The sequence below is a fragment of the Haliotis rubra genome, unplaced genomic scaffold, assembly GCF_003918875.1.
Source record: "Haliotis rubra isolate DU_JTF1 unplaced genomic scaffold, ASM391887v1 Scf49, whole genome shotgun sequence".
Classification (NCBI taxonomy): domain Eukaryota; kingdom Metazoa; phylum Mollusca; class Gastropoda; order Lepetellida; family Haliotidae; genus Haliotis; species Haliotis rubra.
In genome coordinates, this window is record NW_025767179.1 from 2385831 (window position 1) to 2403752 (window position 17922).

Sequence of the window (17922 nt, forward strand, 5' to 3'; positions counted from 1 at the left end):
ATATATCATTAAACATAAGGAAACAATATGGAATAATTATGCTACAAACTTTTAATAGAGCCTCTTTAAATGTCACATTGGATCAGAATACAACAAAGTCAGTTCTTCAAAACTGGCACTTTCTTTAGTTTGGGAGAGATTTATCCCTTTTTGTAGTTTTTTTGGCCACCGGTCAAAGGCTGTCGTCCACTGGTAGCTCACTGGTTGCAGGTCCACAGTTTGTTTAATTTCCAAGCGCAATACGAATTGACACGATAGAAGATAACGGGAAAACGCCATGAAAAATCGGTATATTGTCACAGCAATTCCTACGACAGAACACGAGACAGTGTAAGTCTCGGATGTCGTGGCATCTATGAAATAATGTAAACTCACTTTATATATCAGCCCTTATGTTATTTCCGACGGCAATTCTTCAACTATTTCCGCATTCAAATTTAACAAATAGTTCTGATACTACCACCGACCTCAACGTAAAAAGTATCGGAGATACACCTCTAACCAACGGACCTGTATCCCCTGGAAGACCTTTATCGCAAATTTGTAAATATTACACAACCCTGACAATTGAAGATATTCTGTGTAGAATGTAACCTTTAATTATAGATATGAATAGTACGTTTCGATCAGCAGTTCTTCACACATTTCATTCCGTTTTTTATTTCTGACGCTATGTTTCTGACGCATACTTAATGTAGGTTCTATCATGCATTTAGTCGGTTGCAGCATAAATACCAGTCATCATAGTCATCAATAAAAGATTTAGCCCTTATAAAATGTGCCCATCAGTCAGTGCTGTGAGTGCTGTGAGTCATTATATATGTTAATTCATTGATCCATTTCTTACAAAAGTTTAATACCATTCAACCTCAAAACATAAGTACTCATTTACAGAGATTTGTCTCAACAAACAACGGGTCATTCTGAACACCCAAGAGGATGTGTATGATAGAATTATATGTGTATAGAATGACATCTTCTTGTTTTAGTAACATTATGTTGATAAAATATTTCACGTGACAGACCATATACTATCTAGCTGTAGCTTTATAGTCTGATTTTGATTCAACGATTCTGAAGAAAACTTTAGTGTTATGTCTGTTTGTTAGGAATTAAAATGGAAAATGTGTTTAAAATCAATCGTTTTGATGACATAAATTCCATGTAGATATGTGTATGCATTGTTTATTTATATACAAATTTAACAGATAATACTTATGTACAATGACTGAATAAAGTCATGCATGTGTAATGTAATATTGAAGTACACACGCACCATCATACAAAAATATCAGATAAAATTCATGACGAAATTCAAACGTTGCATAACAATGTTTTCACATTAGCTCCCGACCGTACTGAATTACATGAATGTTGCCTAATCGGCGTAATACGATATAGATCTGAGTACAAATGCAAAAATACATTGCAGGCTTAAAAGTGTGATATTCAGACATCTAGTGCCAGATTTGAATCACCGATTGCAAAATGTCAAAATATGACCTTAAGAAGGATCAGCTGATTCCACCGCCTCGCTTCGAATGGCCTTTTTGCGATTTATTAATGCAATATAGGCAGTCGTAGCTATCCCCGGTGTATCATGGAATCACATAACAAATATTTCAGGATATCACACTTGATATATCATCGGTCAAGGGAAAAGATATACTGTCGATATGCACCAGCGTGTACGTTAACGGTGATGATGAAGGCTGCACTGGTTAACTGTCTCTAAGTGTTTAGTAACAAGAACAGCTCCCATCCCGCATAAGACATGCGCTGTCAGTTTAAGGTTGGACCGTCCGGATCAGAGCTCCAAGCGGATTAGTGAAGGGAAGATATATTCAAAAAGGTCGCCCATTTAGATGCTTGAGAGACTTTTCAAAATGTTATATTTTTTCAAAGTTGACTTTTAAGATACATGTTTCGTTTGATCGGGCTGAAATTATTGCTGTCGGCGGCATTTTGTAAAATAAAATAAAAATTTTTTTGTTCCGTCGGAAGGAAAATTTGGGTCGGTCGGGAGATGAGAAACACAGACGGCCTTATTTACTGGCCCCGTCATGTCGATGGAATAGTAATGATATCGGCGCAGAAATATTTTGTCTCACAATGTCACTTGACACGCTCCATATTACCGGGAGGGTTATCGGACTTGAATTGATTTGAAATGCTCCTTTCCGTGTGATCCAGACAGGAAGTGGAATATCCTGGAGGCAAACATCTACATTAAATATATATTAAAAGAAGAGTTAAAGAAGACGTAGTTTCATACACTTTACAATCTCGTATATGTTTTCTGCCAAGTATTAAAGACAATGTAATGAGAACTTAACATATGGTCATTAAAAGTGCAGATTCTAAAGTCTTTGTACTGTGAGAATACCACTGTTCCTTATTGTATACATACCGTGCGTAGATACACAACGTTCCAGTCTTATAGAATACCAGTTTCGATTTTATTTTCAAAAAGCTTCGTAAAAAGCAAACTAGTATTGACAAATACATGAACGGATCACTGAAACATCTGACATGACACCGGGTGTTTGCGAAAATGGTAAGGCGGTCCTGCTCTAACGGTAAGTCACGTTTGGTAACAAATAAAGCTGTGTTTGGCATTCGTGCCATCTTTACTGTAACACAATTATAAAGAAAAATACGACCAGCCCCAACTGTATTGATCTTATTCATAGACTACACAGCAAACATATAGATACATTGAGGAGTAGGCGGTCACACAGACTTCACGCATTCATCGGCCGCGGTGTGTTCTACAGTAGTAACGCTGTGTTGATATCTTGTCAACAAAAGACATACAAATATTTCTCCTAGCCGAGTCTCAGCTGCATTGACAGCGGAGTAACGCTGAAACTACCTGATCGTATCTGTTCGATCTGCTTATAACCCCAATCAATGACTACCTGTATAAACCCATAGGGAAAAAGCGATCGCGTTTCCTGTTGTGTATTGTGGTTTAACAAGGGTTTTGTTCGTGACCCGGTGTTTGATGTTTCGACAACACAACACATAGCACTGTGTGGCACACACACACTGAGCCCGGGTCTGCTGTCGTGAGTCTACACCCATGGTGAATATAACTGGTGGCGAAACTATTGTCTGGATGTGAGCATGTAAGTTTAGCTATGTGATCAAGATATTAGCTGTTAATGGTCATGCGTGTCTATAAACATGTAAATATACAATATTCGTAGAGATATTAGGCTACATCTGATCCGTTAATTTTTATGTATGTCTGTGAATTGTTAACCGTGCCACATGATTCGCATGTGACAAAGATATTACTAGCTGATGTGTATATCATGAATGTATATTGTCTGTAAATCATTACATCAGCATTTGCTTCGTGTTAAAAAGCAAAAGGATTCTACTCGTCGCTGGTATATGGGCCATGTGATTAATATCAGGTCTGGTTGTTTAGGAGTCTATTCTGATTGTTTCGTGTTATCTGACACCGTGTATGTAGGTACATGTAAATTGGTTGTGTGTCAGCTCACACCGTGTCTGTAAGTATATGTAAATTGTTGTGTGTCAGCTCACACCGTGTATGTAGGTATCTGTAAATTGTTGTGTGTCAGCTCACACCGTGTATGTAGGTATATGTAAATTGTTGTGTGTTATCTGACACCGTATATGTAAGTATATGTAAATTGTTGTGTGTCAGCTCACACCCTGTCTGTAAGTATATGTAAATCGTTGTGTGTTATCTGACACCGTATATGTAAGTATATGTAAATTGCTGTGCGTCAGCTCACACCGTGTCTGTAAGTATTTGTAAATTGTTGTGTGTTATCTGACACCGTGTATGTAAGTATATGTAAATTGTTGTGTCTGACAGAGTTGTGTATATACCTATATGACAGAATTGTGTATATACCTGTATGAGAGAGTTGTGTATATACCTACATGGCAGAATTGTGTATATACCTGTATGACAGAGTTATGTATATACCTTATTTGATAGAATTGTGTATATACCTTATTTCATTGAATTGTGTACATACCTGTATGACATAGTTGTGTATATACCTGTATGACATAGTTACGTATATACCTATATGATAGAGTTGTGTATATACCTGTATGACAGAGTTGTGTATATGCCTATATGACAGAGGTATGTATATATCTGTATGACATAGTTGTGTATATACCTGCATGGCAGAGTTGTGTACATACCTGTATGACATAGTTGTGTATATACCTGTATGACAGAGTTGTGTACATACCTGTATGACATAGTTTTGTATATACCTATATAACAGAGTTGTGTACATACCTGTATGACATAGTTTTGTCAATACCTGCATGGCAGAGTTGTGTACATACCTGTATGACAGAGTTGTGTATATACTAGTATGACATAGTTGTGTATATACCTGTATGACAGAGTTTTGTACATACATGTATGACATAGTTTTGTATATACCTATATGACAGAGTTGTGTACATACCTGTATGACATAGTTGTGTATATACCTGTATGACAGAGTTGTGTATATACCTGTATGACAGAGTTGTGTATATACCTAAATGACAGAGTTGTGTATATACCTGCATGGCAGAGTTGTGTATATACCTATATGACAGAGTTGTGTACATACCTGTATGACATAGTTGTGTATATTCCTGTATGACAGAGTTGTGTATATACCAGAGTTGTGTATATATATGACAGAGTTGTGTACATACCTGTATGACAGAGTTGTGTACATACCTGTATGACATAGTTTTGTATATACCTATATGACAGAGTTGTGTACATACCTGTATGACATAGTTGTGTAGATACATGTATGACATAGTTGTGTACATACCCGTATGACATAGTTGTGTATATACCTGCATGGCAGAGTTGTGTATATACCTATATGACATAGTTGTGTATATACCTGTATGACATAGTTGTGTATATACCTGCATGGCAGAGTTGTGTACATACCTGTATGGCATAGTTGTGTATATATACCTGTGTAACAGTGGCTATATGGCAGCGGTAGTGTACATAGATGGTACGGTACACTATATATATATGTGCCTACGTACGGTTGTGTTTCATATTGTAAGGCGGTATTGGTAAATAATCAACATATTTGTTCAGGTTTTATTACTCATTATCTGGCATAGAAAACTTGTAGCACAGGTACTAATTAGGTATAAATGGAACACATCGACCAAAATATGGATCCCACAAGACGGTTTCATAAAAGAATGCAAATTAGCTATTTATTTATTCATGAGTTTATTTCCCTTCTATTTAGTCTGAGAAATGTCAGGTGAGCCGTATCAACATAATGACCTGGCCCACTGACAGGAGTTCCACTGTAGGAGTCTGACCAGCCGGGCATAGCGACTGCCTTGGTCGTTAATTGATACAATTAGTCTGACGATTATAGGGAATTCCACGATCGCATTAATGAAGTTCAACCAATCCTCCTCATATTAATGATACTCGCCCATAATAACCCGTTTACTGCATTATCTGTCAATAACGAAACTGTGATAACTGAAATGACACGGTTGCAGACTCTGATATCCGACATCCTCATCAAGAATGAGAGAGTGAGTTTGGTTTTACGTCGCTTTTAGAAATATTACAGCAACATCACGGCGGGAAACACCAGAAATGGGATTGACACATTCATCAGGAATGAGAGTGAGTGAGTGACAATGGTTCTACGCCGACTTTAGCAAATCTGCAGTCAAGTATGATATTCACAAACTGGACCCATGTGGTAAATCGAACCCGAACGTTCTGACTGACCACTACCACTAAGCCAACGAACCTCCCCAAGGGGATAATGATAAAGGATGATGACGTCACCAATGACGATTCTACTGCTGGTGATGATGATGGTGATGATGATGATGATGATATAATGACGTCACAATAATAGAATCTAGTGTTAGGTCTGTTTATTCCATATCAAATAGACGTAACCAATTACTCCAGTTGAGAAGATACTAACTTGAAAAATTTACTTATAAGAGGTAGGTAACTATAGAACATAAAAAGAGACACACCATGGAACATAACCAAATACGCACCTGGCTAAATCAATGGCATCAAACTGGCCCATACACCCCATACCACGTAGGACTGATCCGGGGATCTAAGCAGAGCCGTCAAGTGCACCCCGACCCGTGCCACAGTAGGTTTAGTGATCAGACAGCGTGAGATTTATGACATTGTTATTGATATAACTGTCAAGTTGAGCCCACTTTACTCTGTTGTGAGGGGGGTGTTATCTTCGAGGGTCTTAAACCCCGACCTGTAACACATAACGTATGTCTTGGCTGGCTGCTGGGTCACATTGGGAGATATATTGTACACACGGAGACACGCATTCAAGAGATGATATATATTTTATGATCGTCTATTCCGGCCACTCGAATGTAACTACAAATGTTACGTCATAGCCACACAAAACCAAGATAACCACCAAACTACCGTTATGACATCACCATGTGATATATTTAGAGGTACTGATGAAGTGTTATATTCCTTTCGCCCATTATTCCTTTGCATTGTGGCGTCAATAAAACATGCGTGTGATAAATGCATATTTTAAGTATATTGTATGCTTAACTTTGTTAATGTAACACACAGCTAAACCTAATGCATGTTAACTTGGAATATTGATTTTGCCATTTGTTTTTTACGTTGTCTTCAGATTAGCGAGTAGCAAATGATGGTGTCGCGGACGTCTTGACACGAGAATCTTCAGTAAATCACACATGGCTGACCCGAGGGACAGCGGAACTTCACCTTACCGAGCATCTGACAAGATAGCTGACCTGAAGGACAATGGAACTTCACCTGGTCGTGTATCTGACAAGATGGCTGATCTGAAGGACAATGGAACTTCACCTTACCGAGCATCTGACAAGATGGCTGACCTGAAGGACAACGGAACTTCACCTGGTCGTGCATCTGACAAGATGGCTGACCTGAAGGACAACGGAACTTCACCTGACCCTGTATCAGACAAGATGGCTGACCCCAAGGACAGTGAAACTGCACCAGACCGTCCTTCCTCCAATAAGTCCAGCAGCTCCAGACTGTCCCAAGATACGGAGGACCAACGAGACACATGTTCAGAACTGCCGTCACCCTCCTCCTCCCGTCTCTCCAACTACAGTGAAATGTCCACAGCGTCTTCCAGAACATTCTACCCCCCACCCGGCTACCCCAATCCAGCTATCAACATGTCACCCGGGTACCCACCAAACGGCTACCCTGATAGCGGTTACCCCATACGTAACCTGTACCCTTCTGCATATTTCCCAGCGACAGGACGATACCCTTCCGGAGACTTCCCCCGAAGTACCTACCCTAACAGCCCTCCCCCATCCAGCCCTTACCCCAAGCAGGAGTACCCAGAGACCCGCTACAAGCCCCTCAGTGACTACTCGGGGTCCGAAGCCACGTCGCTTGTGTTCAGCGAAGACTTAGACATGTCCCGGGCTTCATCAGAGATGTTATATCCAATGTCGACCTTCCCAGCTAGCGGGTCATATCCTAACTTGCGAGACACCAACTCTCAAGGCGAACTCCCTGATAGAGTAGACCCTTAAGAGACTAGACCCGTAGTAATGTGGACACCAAGTAGATTACGACTTCTTCAATATGGACAGTCAGAGGCCAATAGCCACGTTAATATGGACACTCAGTAATATGGTTCATGTTGTCATGTTGAAGAGAATACCTTCGACTACGATGACACTAAATCACAGGAAGAAAACATTGTGTATAGTGAACGCTTACACGTCATTAAGGACACTGTGTAATGTGCACACTCAGTAACATGGTTAGAGCCATAACGGACTAGACACGTTTAGAAACTACCTTCCGCAATAAAACTAATACCCCTTTTACATGCCAACGCTTACTAATGCGAAGGTTAATTTCTCATAAGAAATTCACTGAACATAACAAAACTGGTCATGTGAACGCATTGGCACATTTATGAAACATTTCCTCGTGAGAATATTTACATGAGCAAAAACGGTCTTACAGAAGTAATTCTGCTCATAAGTTATTTTTCTTACATACCATATATTTTGTGTGTTTTAACTAAGATACGTGACGGTTAACTTTCAAGGGAAATAATTCCCCTAACGTGATAAGCATTTTATACACTGTCACTTAGTATATTAACCGACAGTGTATTCTTGGCACATCTTATTGTGTTTTGAATGTCTTCAGCAACCCATGCTTGTCGTAAGAGGCTACTAACGGGATCGGGTGGTCAGGCTCGCTGACTTAGTTGACACGAGTCATCGTGCTGTTGTTCACTGGATTGTCTGGTCCAGACTCGATCATATACAGACCGCCGCCATATAGCTGGAATATTGCTGGGTGCGGCGTAAACCAACAAATACATAGGAACATATTGTCAGCAATGTAAGCATGAATATTCTCAGTAATGTTGCTAAGGTAAACCACAGGCAAATTGTAGTGCAAATAGGGTTGCGCAACAAAGAAAAAATGACCTGTCTTCCCATATGCGAGCGAAACGCATATGGAAAGACTGCTCATTTTCTCTTTGTTGCGCAACCTATTTGCGATACAATTTGCCTGTGGGTAAAGATGACAGATCTGAGAGAGAATATAGCTCCACTTGGCCCCGCATCCTGCTAGACGGCTAATCTGAGAGAGAACAAGAAGGAACAAGAAGGTTAACGCTCATTAAAACTGATACTGAACTAGAAGATGGATACTCTCACTTATCTGGGCACAAAACAAGGAAGGTAGGAAAGTTGACAGTAAACGTCAAGGCTACCGTGTCAAATCCGACCATATGTATTGATCATCTGGCACTATGTATAGTGATATCACGTTGTCGTATAAAGATATCACGTTATCGTATTTGTGTGTGGTACGTCTTTTTATCACCAGGACCGAAAATGCATATCAGCCATATGCGCCCTAGCTAGGGCCGATCTGTATCAGCCGTATTGCCCGGTTACTAAACTAGTATGGAATGAATACACGCAAACGCTTATATAGACGAAGCCTAGTATATTTTAGAGTTACGTCCCTTGCGTCGTCTGCTCGAGTTGCTGTCCAACAGGAAATGGTGGAAATATGAGGTTTTTCTCCTTATGGTGTTTTTGACTGTTTCAATATTTACTGATGTGGTATATGATAAAAAGGTTATGATATGACAATTTCCCTTCATATCAGCCCTCAACAACCATATGAGCCCTCGGGCTGATATGACGGGAGAAAGGAAAACTGTCATGTAACCTGTTAATATATTCGGCGATCGCTCAACAATATCACAAGGATAACAAACCCATCTCATGATTATTAGTTTGTTTAGTAGCTGAACCGTCTTTCTGATATGCCATATTAAACAAAATTAGGAGAACTGTCTAAAGAAAATGTGTAAAGGAATTTGACGCTAACTGTCGTCGCTCAAAGTAATTTATTTATTTTGTAAGGACAGAAGCAGGTGAAGTTCCAAATGCTGAAAAAGTCTTCTGGAAATGAAGTAAGAGAGATGCATATCGCAAATACATCAGTACAGAAATTAGAAGTTGGGGTGATGAACGAGGGGGATAGTTCTATGAATATACAATTTTCTTATTACAACATATGCGATGTCTCTTGCTTGAGGACGGTGATAGCATCTACACCGAAACGTCACATACACTGTGATGAAGATTAACTATCTGGCCTGTTCAATGCATCGCTTTATATATCGCCATCAAAGTAGCAAACCGTTAATCGTTTAATAAAAGTATGCCTTAAATACATGTCGACTCTGCCTCACTCGATTAAACAAATGCATGTCTTGAAAATAACCCGGGTTATGGTCAATATCTCTGATATTCCTTAAGGGGGGTGAGGTGAAGTGAAATGGGGGTTTAACGTCGTACTTAAGAATATTTCGCTCCTAATACGGACGTGCATGCGTGTGTGTGTGTGGCTGCGTGTACTAGCTCAGACTTAAGCTGGTTTTATAGTGCTAGCTCACTGAGATACCATGCCGCAGTGAAGCATGAATACTCCACTGAGACACATTATACTGACTCCGAGCCGATCAGTACGTGTTGTACCCATTAATGCCGAGCGCCAAGCAGAGAACAAGAAGTACAGTCATGGGACATAAGTATTCGTTAGTCGGCAAAATTCTCATAGGCTTGCATGTTATTTTAGTGTAGCTGTAATAATATTCATTACTTCAGTTTTCGTTATTTGGTTGTCAAATTATACAGGTTGTTAAAAATCAACTTGGTCACAGATACATAATTTCCATGTAATGTTCCTTCAAGTATTTTCCGCATTGTAGTTGCATGAGAACCACATATACAACATTGTGTATTCTTTCCCCATAGACCTCTATGTTAAAAATTGTCTTAACCATGACACGCATCAATCAAAGTGCAGTCATTCTTGAAATACTGAATGGAAAATAGAACGGAAATTATGTCTGTGCAGCTGAGATGATTTATGACACGTGTAAAATATGAACAAGATCAAACGACAAATAAATTCAAGATAATTTTTTCTAGGACCTATGGATAAAGTGATACTGAACGGAGAGCTGTTATCATACGGAATCAAAACAACACCATTCCAAGAGAATTATATATCTCGTCTCTCTTTTCCACTATTCTAAGTAATGCTGTAATGGAAATGATGAATATGTTCTGACTAGTCAAGATTACTTGATACATTGTGCGTGGTAATATGTACAATTATCTTACTATCCTTCTCTGACAGCTTGTTATTTCATCTATATAATGTTCTCGTCGTGTGACGTAAGTGCTTAATTCACTCATTCAAGCCAAATATTATCCTGACGTCCACATTTCTCAGTGTTTAGGGGCGGTGGGGTAGCCTAGTGGGTAAAGTGTTCGCTTGTCACGCCGAAGACCCGGGTTAGATTTCCCACATGGGTACACTATTTGAAGCACATTTCTGGTCCACCCTGCAGTAACATTGCTGGAATAGTGCTAAAAGCGGCGTAAAACCGTACTCACTCACTCGCTCACTCAGTTTTTAGTTGCATTGACGGTTACTCCATTCAATACTATCGAGATGAGCGGACCTATCTGAATGCAAACTGTACAGTGTACACCAAATAAATTGTGTTGACAGGAAGGCTACAGTAAAGTGCCCTCTGACCTAACTGATAAACATATTGACATAGGCCTACTTAATGCAGAATGTGTTACATATTTTCTCGGGAAATTGAGGTCGCTCATTCAGTGTCAAGTTTTATTAATGTCATTCAAACCCAACATTTATTGTATTTATTGTATCTGTCAACCAATTGTCAATAGTGACGGAATGTCCTATTCACACACAGCGAATGTATAGATGTAGCTACTTTCAAGGTGTGGATCTAAATCATGGCTGGAGAGTGCCAAAGTGAACAGACGGATGCGCGTGAAACATTTCATGATTTTACAAGCGCTTCTAAGACCACTTCGAACCCCTTCCTGCTTCTCGAGTTCCAATCGAATATATCACAGGCACTTCCGGGTGTCTACTTTCTCTTTCGGTTTGTTGTGCATCGACATGACGTGACTGAACATCGTTGTTAGACTGACACTGGAAAGGAAAAACTTCAACTGGTCAGTGATGAGTCAGCTAAGATACTGTATAAATTGCTATTAGTGTAACACAGTCAGTGTGAAACTGTAATTGTAGTTAGAGGTGACAGATTCCACTGAACCCGGCACAGGAAGGAACTGTTAGTGTCGCTGGGTCGTTGTCGGCACGGGTACTACAGATGTGTACCCCAGGTACGTTTCTGTATACAGAAATGTACCCTGGCCATAATCAGAATACAGAAATGTACCCTAGGACGATTCCATTCTGCATTGTGGAGTTTTCTTGATCGGAACTGTCATACTGTTGTATTAGATGCATTTAATTGCGTTATATAAGAGCATACACAGTATAACGAATATTTCACGGTGCACAACTTACACCACTCGCAATCAGCTGAACGGGAATAACTACAACGGTTTCGGTATTGGGTCGCGAAATATGGACTCGTCCGTCGTTTAGGGTACCCGGTACGTTTCTGTAGTTTGACTTTGTTTAGGGTACATGTCTGTATACAGAAACGTACCTGGGGTACATATCTGTACTACCTGTGCCGACAACAACCCCTTCAGCATTAGTGTCACTTGCACTGTTGACCACAAGCTTGATCCATTATGTCATTTTTCACTTTCTCTTGTCAAGGCTGTGGGGTCCCCCATAGCTCAATTTATACAACAAGTACTCACTATTGATCATTTTACACTGCGTGTGCGCCTTTGCCGAGGTGGACTCACTCGATCAGAGCACATGCAGTTGGTACTCCTGTATGTCTCTTGTCGACCGTGACACAAGCACAGGTAGAAGTTCACTAGAACTATCAGCTAAAATAGATGCCTAAATAATTATGTTTCACAGAACTGAGTGTGTTTACGTTGTTATGGTCGGCATTATGGGTACAACAAGGACTGGTCGGCTCGGAGTCAGTATAATGTGTCTGAGTGGGGTATTCATGCTTCACTGCGGCATGGTATCTCAGTGGGCTAGGACTATAAAACCAGCTAAAGTCTGGGCTAGTACAAGCAGCCGCACATACACATACACACGCATGCATGTCGTCATATGAGCGAAATATTCTCAAGCACGACGTTAATCCCCATATCACCTCACCCCACCTTTTCCACTATTCTAAGTCATGCTGTAATGGGAATGATGGACATGTTCTGACTAGTCTAGATTACTTGATACATTGTGCGTGGTAATATGTACAATTATCTTACTATCCTTCTCTGACAGCTTGTTATTTCATCTATATAATGTTTTTGTCGTGTGACATAAGTGCTTAATTCACTCATTCAAGCCAAATATTATCCTGACGTCCACATTTCTCAGTTTTCAGGGGCGATGGGGTAGCCTAGTGGGTAAAGTGTTCGCTTGTCACGCCGAAGACCCGGGTTAGATTTCCCACATGGGTACACTATTTGAAGCACATTTCTGGTGAACCCTGCAGTAACATTGCTGGAATAGTGCTAAAAGCGGCGTAAAACCGTACTCACTCACTCGCTCACTCAGCTTTTAGTTGCATTGACGGTTACTCCATTCAATACTATCGAGATGAGCGGACCTATCTGAATGCAAACTGTACAGTGTACACCAAATAAATTGTGTTGACAGGAAGGCTACAGTAAAGTGCCCTCTGACCTAACTGATAAACATATTGACATAGGCCTACTTAATGCAGAATGTGTTACATATTTTCTCGGGAAATTGAGGTCGCTCATTCAGTGTCAAGTTTGATTAATGCCATTCAAACCCAACATGTATTGTATTTATTGTATCTGTCAACCAATTGTCAATAGTGACGGAATGTCCTATTCACACACAGCGAATGTATAGATGTAGCTACTTTCAAGGTCTGGATCTAAATCATGGCTGGAGAGTGCCAAAGTGAACAGACGGATGCGCGTGAAACATTTCATGATTTTACAAGAGCTTCTAAGACCACTTCGAACCCCTTCCTGCTTCTCGAGTTCCAATCGAATATATCACAGGCACTTCCGGGTGTCTACTTTCTCTTTCGGTTTGTTGTGCATCGACATGACGTGACTGAACATCGTTGTTAGACTGACACTGGAAAGGAAAAACTTCAACTGGTCAGTGATGAGTCAGCTAAGATACTGTATAAATTGCTATTAGTGTAACACAGTCAGTGTGAAACTGTAATTGTAGTTAGAGGTGACAGATTCCACTGAACCCGGCACAGGAAGGAACTGTTGGTGTCGCTGGGTCGTTGTCGGCACGGGTACTACAGATGTGTACCCCAGGTACGCTTTCGTATACAGAAATGTACCCTGGCCATAATCAGAATACAGAAATGTACCCTAGGACGATTCCATTCTGCATTGTGGAGTTTTCTTGATCGGAACTGTCATACTGTTGTATTAGATGCATTTAATTGCGTTATATAAGAGCATACACAGTATAACGAATATTTCACGGTGCACAACGTACACCACTCGTAATCAGCTGAACGGGAATAACTACATAAGGTTTCGGTATTGGGTCGCGAGAATATGGACTCGTCCGTCGTTTAGGGTACCGGTACGTTTCTGTAGTTTGACTTTGTTTAGGGTACATGTCTGTATACAGAAACGTACCTGGGGTACATATCTGTAGTACCTGTGCCGACAACGACCCCTTCAGCGTTAGTGTCACTTGCACTGTTGACCACAAGCTTGATCCATTATGTCATTTTTCACTTTCTCTTGTCAAGGCTGTGGGGTCCCCCCATAGCTCAATTTATACAACAAGTACTCACTATTGATCATTTTACACTGCGTGTGCGCCTTTGCCGAGGTGGACTCACTCGATCAGAGCACATGCAGTTGGTACTCCTGTATGTCTCTTGTCGACCGTGACACAAGCACAGGTAGAAGTTCACTAGAACTATCAGCTAAAATAGATGCCTAAATAATTATGTTTCACAGAACTGAGTGTTTACATTGTTATGGTCTGTGATGAGGACATTCAGGAAGTATGCATGTAGTATATGCAAAGTCATGTCACTTTGGCATGGGATCACTAGGGGAGTTAGGAAATAAATATTCTATGTTATGAAGAAGTTTAGCTAAACTTGTAATTTTGTTTGTACATTGACAGTGTTAAGGGAATGTGTGTTTCAAATGTAAACTTGGGTGTAATTCTAATACATCAGCAGATAGTGAAGTGAAAATAAATGCAACAGTCCATGGACTAGTGATGTAGTATTTACCTTAGTAAAATATATTTGGATACGTTAGTCACGAGTGACCTCCCTTTCCATAGGCACGCTAGTTATATTAGAGTTACCTCCCTTTCGAATTTCACTCACGTCGGTTTCACGCCCACATGGCGTTTGTCACCCAGCGTTTGCTATTTTGTCTGTTGTTTGTTTACGATCACCAAGTAGTTTATGATTGCCGATGTGAAGCCAAAACGCAGGAATGCAGAACTTAAAATGATGGAATCTTTGGAGTTAATCAAACATTCGCCTTGTGATGAAGGGTTTGTTTTTAGTTCACTTCACGAACAGACCAAGCCGGCTAAATTGATGTCACCAGTTTTCGCTGAAAGTTCACGTGGTATGGATGAAAATACTCATTTGGAACTTGAGTGTGAAGCCCTTGAGGCTGAAATGAAACGTCTACCAAGCGGATGAAACTCGGAAAGGAGTGATAGCAATTTTGTTATCGTTGTTACTGAAACTTTAAGAAATTTAAGAATCTGTGAGCAGGAGTATTAATTTCAGCTGTGAAAAAACTTTCTCAAGAAATATCATTTTATGTGAGCAAGGGTGACTTAAATGTTTCCTTTGACATCATGATTTACAGTGTGTAAGAAAAACACTGTTTTGGCAGTGCTAAGCTTAACTTACTCACAACTTCACACTGACAACAGGAATGTGAAATGCCACAGACCGTGAGGTGAACAACATTACGCCCTCAGTGGTCCTTAATATGACTCTCCATAATACCATTTCCCAGGTTAAACACACATGCCAGGAATCCTGTATATAGTGTAGAACAACATCTAAGCATTTGTTACAGTCATTATATGAAACTTCATGTATAGACTCTGAGTATGGTTTAAAATTGTACACATTGTGATTGAGGGCTCATAGATGACATCAAAATTTGGTTAAGATGCTTTCTTAATGAAGAGAAACTTACAGTGCTTTCATCAGCATTGTCAATGGTGAGGTGAGGTGAAATTGGGTTTTATTGTCGTGCTTGAGAATATTTCGCTCATATGACGACGTGCAAGCGTGTGTATGTGTATGTGCAGCTGCTTGTACTAGCCCAGACTTAAGCTGGTTTTATAGTGCTAGCTCACTGAGATACTATACCGCAGTGAAGTATGAATACCCCACTCAGACACAGTATACTGACTCCAAGCCGACCAGTCCTTGTTGTACCCATTAATGCCGAGCGCCAGGCAGGGACCAACAAGTACCATATTTTAACGTCTTTTGGTATGACGTGGTCGGGGATCAAACCCGCAACCTTCCGCTATCCGGGCAGACGCTCTAACACTACACCACGGAGGCGGTCTCATTGTCAATGGACTCGTGAGACTAATAGATATTCATAAAAAATGAAACATCTAATTATATTTCAGAAAGTATGTTTCATATTGTTGTGTTTGTTAAATCAAGACATAAACAACTGTTTCCTGACTCATAAAACTGCAATATAAACATCATAATCTTGTGACTGTCTCAGCAGGAAGTATCCTTGATCGCCTTGTTTGTGGTTTTTATCATAATATTATGTTTGTGTCTCGTTATTGTCCACGTGTTTTTTGGGGTAAGGTAAACGATTACAATTGATTATTGATCGATTACTAAGCTATCTATCTGCTTACTGTGAACCAGCACATGTTAACATCATATGACCATACTTATCAGCTCTACAAAATATGTCAGGTTTTTTACACCACTTTTGTGTCACTGAAGAAACTACCGGTACATATTTTTTTATTGTCCTTTTTGTTATTAGATTTGCAATTTAATTGTTTCTTGAGGATAAGTTCCTTTGCTATGGTTAATGATAACATATAAGATTAATACAGGGTGTATAGTAGTCAATATCTATTATAATATTTAATATCCCATCTTTGACCTCTGAATATTTGAAATACACTGTTCAGTCGATTGCAATTTTCAAAAGTAGAATAACAATAAAAGAAATCAACTGCAGCTTAGCCTCTCTTGACTGTCTTGCCAGAACTTCCAATATCATTTGCTGATTGTGGAATGAGTACCAAGACTTGAAGTCCTGCATCAGATTGCTCCTGTCATTTGTCTCAAGATAACATAATCAATGTGAACAGCTTGTGTCAAATGTTAGATTCGGGATTACACTTTCTCAGGAGAGTACAAATTCCAATACTTTTTATATTACATGTTATACATTTGACCACTGTCAAAAGACATTGCATATTCATAACTTTCAATCATGTGAGCCAACCTAATATACTCTAGTCAGAAGGGTATGTGATCTAGACTACAGCTGCCTAACATCCATTTTTGTGGAAGTGGGTTGTGGGTTAGATTAGGGAACCTGACTCTGAGAGTGTGGGCTCGAATCCCAGATGGAACTCAAACCCCAGAAATACTAGAATCTGTACTTTACTGAGGAAGTACGGTCCCAAATATAACCTATGTTACATTTGTTAGCCAACTGCCACCAGGAGTTGGAGAACACAGTGCTCTGTTTGTTATCACAGATGTATCCCTAAGCACTGATCATCCTGATGTTTTTTCTTGATGTTTTTGTGGCATGATTTCCACACTTTCCCAAAGATCTTAGAAGAAAATATTGCATATATCAGATTATATTTATACAGTGTATAAAATAAGGCCCGCCCGACCGTCCAAGACGGTCAAGATTTCTTACGGACGGTCTAAATTTACAGCTAGCCAGCCCGAAGGTCTGCTAAAAATTTCAGATGTTCCACACATCTGTGTAAATTCTCCATACTTGGTCTGGCTAAATCCATGTCTGGCTGGATTTTTGGCATATTCATACACTGATTTATAACTGCTTTTGTCCTGTTATCCAAGTTCGTATTGATAGAACAGGAACATGGGCAGTTATTGCCACTGTTCACCCAGCAGAAAATGGGTACCTGGTGGGATAAGTCATGTGACTACTAACCTTCTTGCGCCTCTCAGGCAGCTTGGGTTATCTGGGGTAACAATAATCAGATTGTTTTGGGGCTTTGAGCATGCATTATGCATGAAGAAATGTGCATGATAAATGGTCTATTATGTTTATTATTATCATTATTTGTCACTCATTCTTATTTCAACTCTTGAAGTGTTCCAGAAGACAGTGGAAAGACATCTGAAGGAAAAC

The 17922-nt window shown here is 39.9% G+C and overlaps 1 protein-coding gene across 1 annotated transcript; it reads left to right on the top strand.

Annotated features, from left to right (window-relative positions):
* Positions 1–6855: 6855 nt before the first annotated feature.
* LOC124291325 (adhesive plaque matrix protein-like) lies at positions 6856–17916 on the top strand. Its single transcript, XM_046728302.1, has 2 exons — positions 6856–8772; positions 17885–17916. The coding sequence occupies exon 1, from the start codon at positions 6859–6861 to the stop codon at positions 7594–7596; it is 738 nt and encodes a 245-aa protein (XP_046584258.1). The 5' UTR covers positions 6856–6858; the 3' UTR covers positions 7597–8772; positions 17885–17916.
* The last annotated feature ends 6 nt before the right edge of the window (positions 17917–17922 follow it).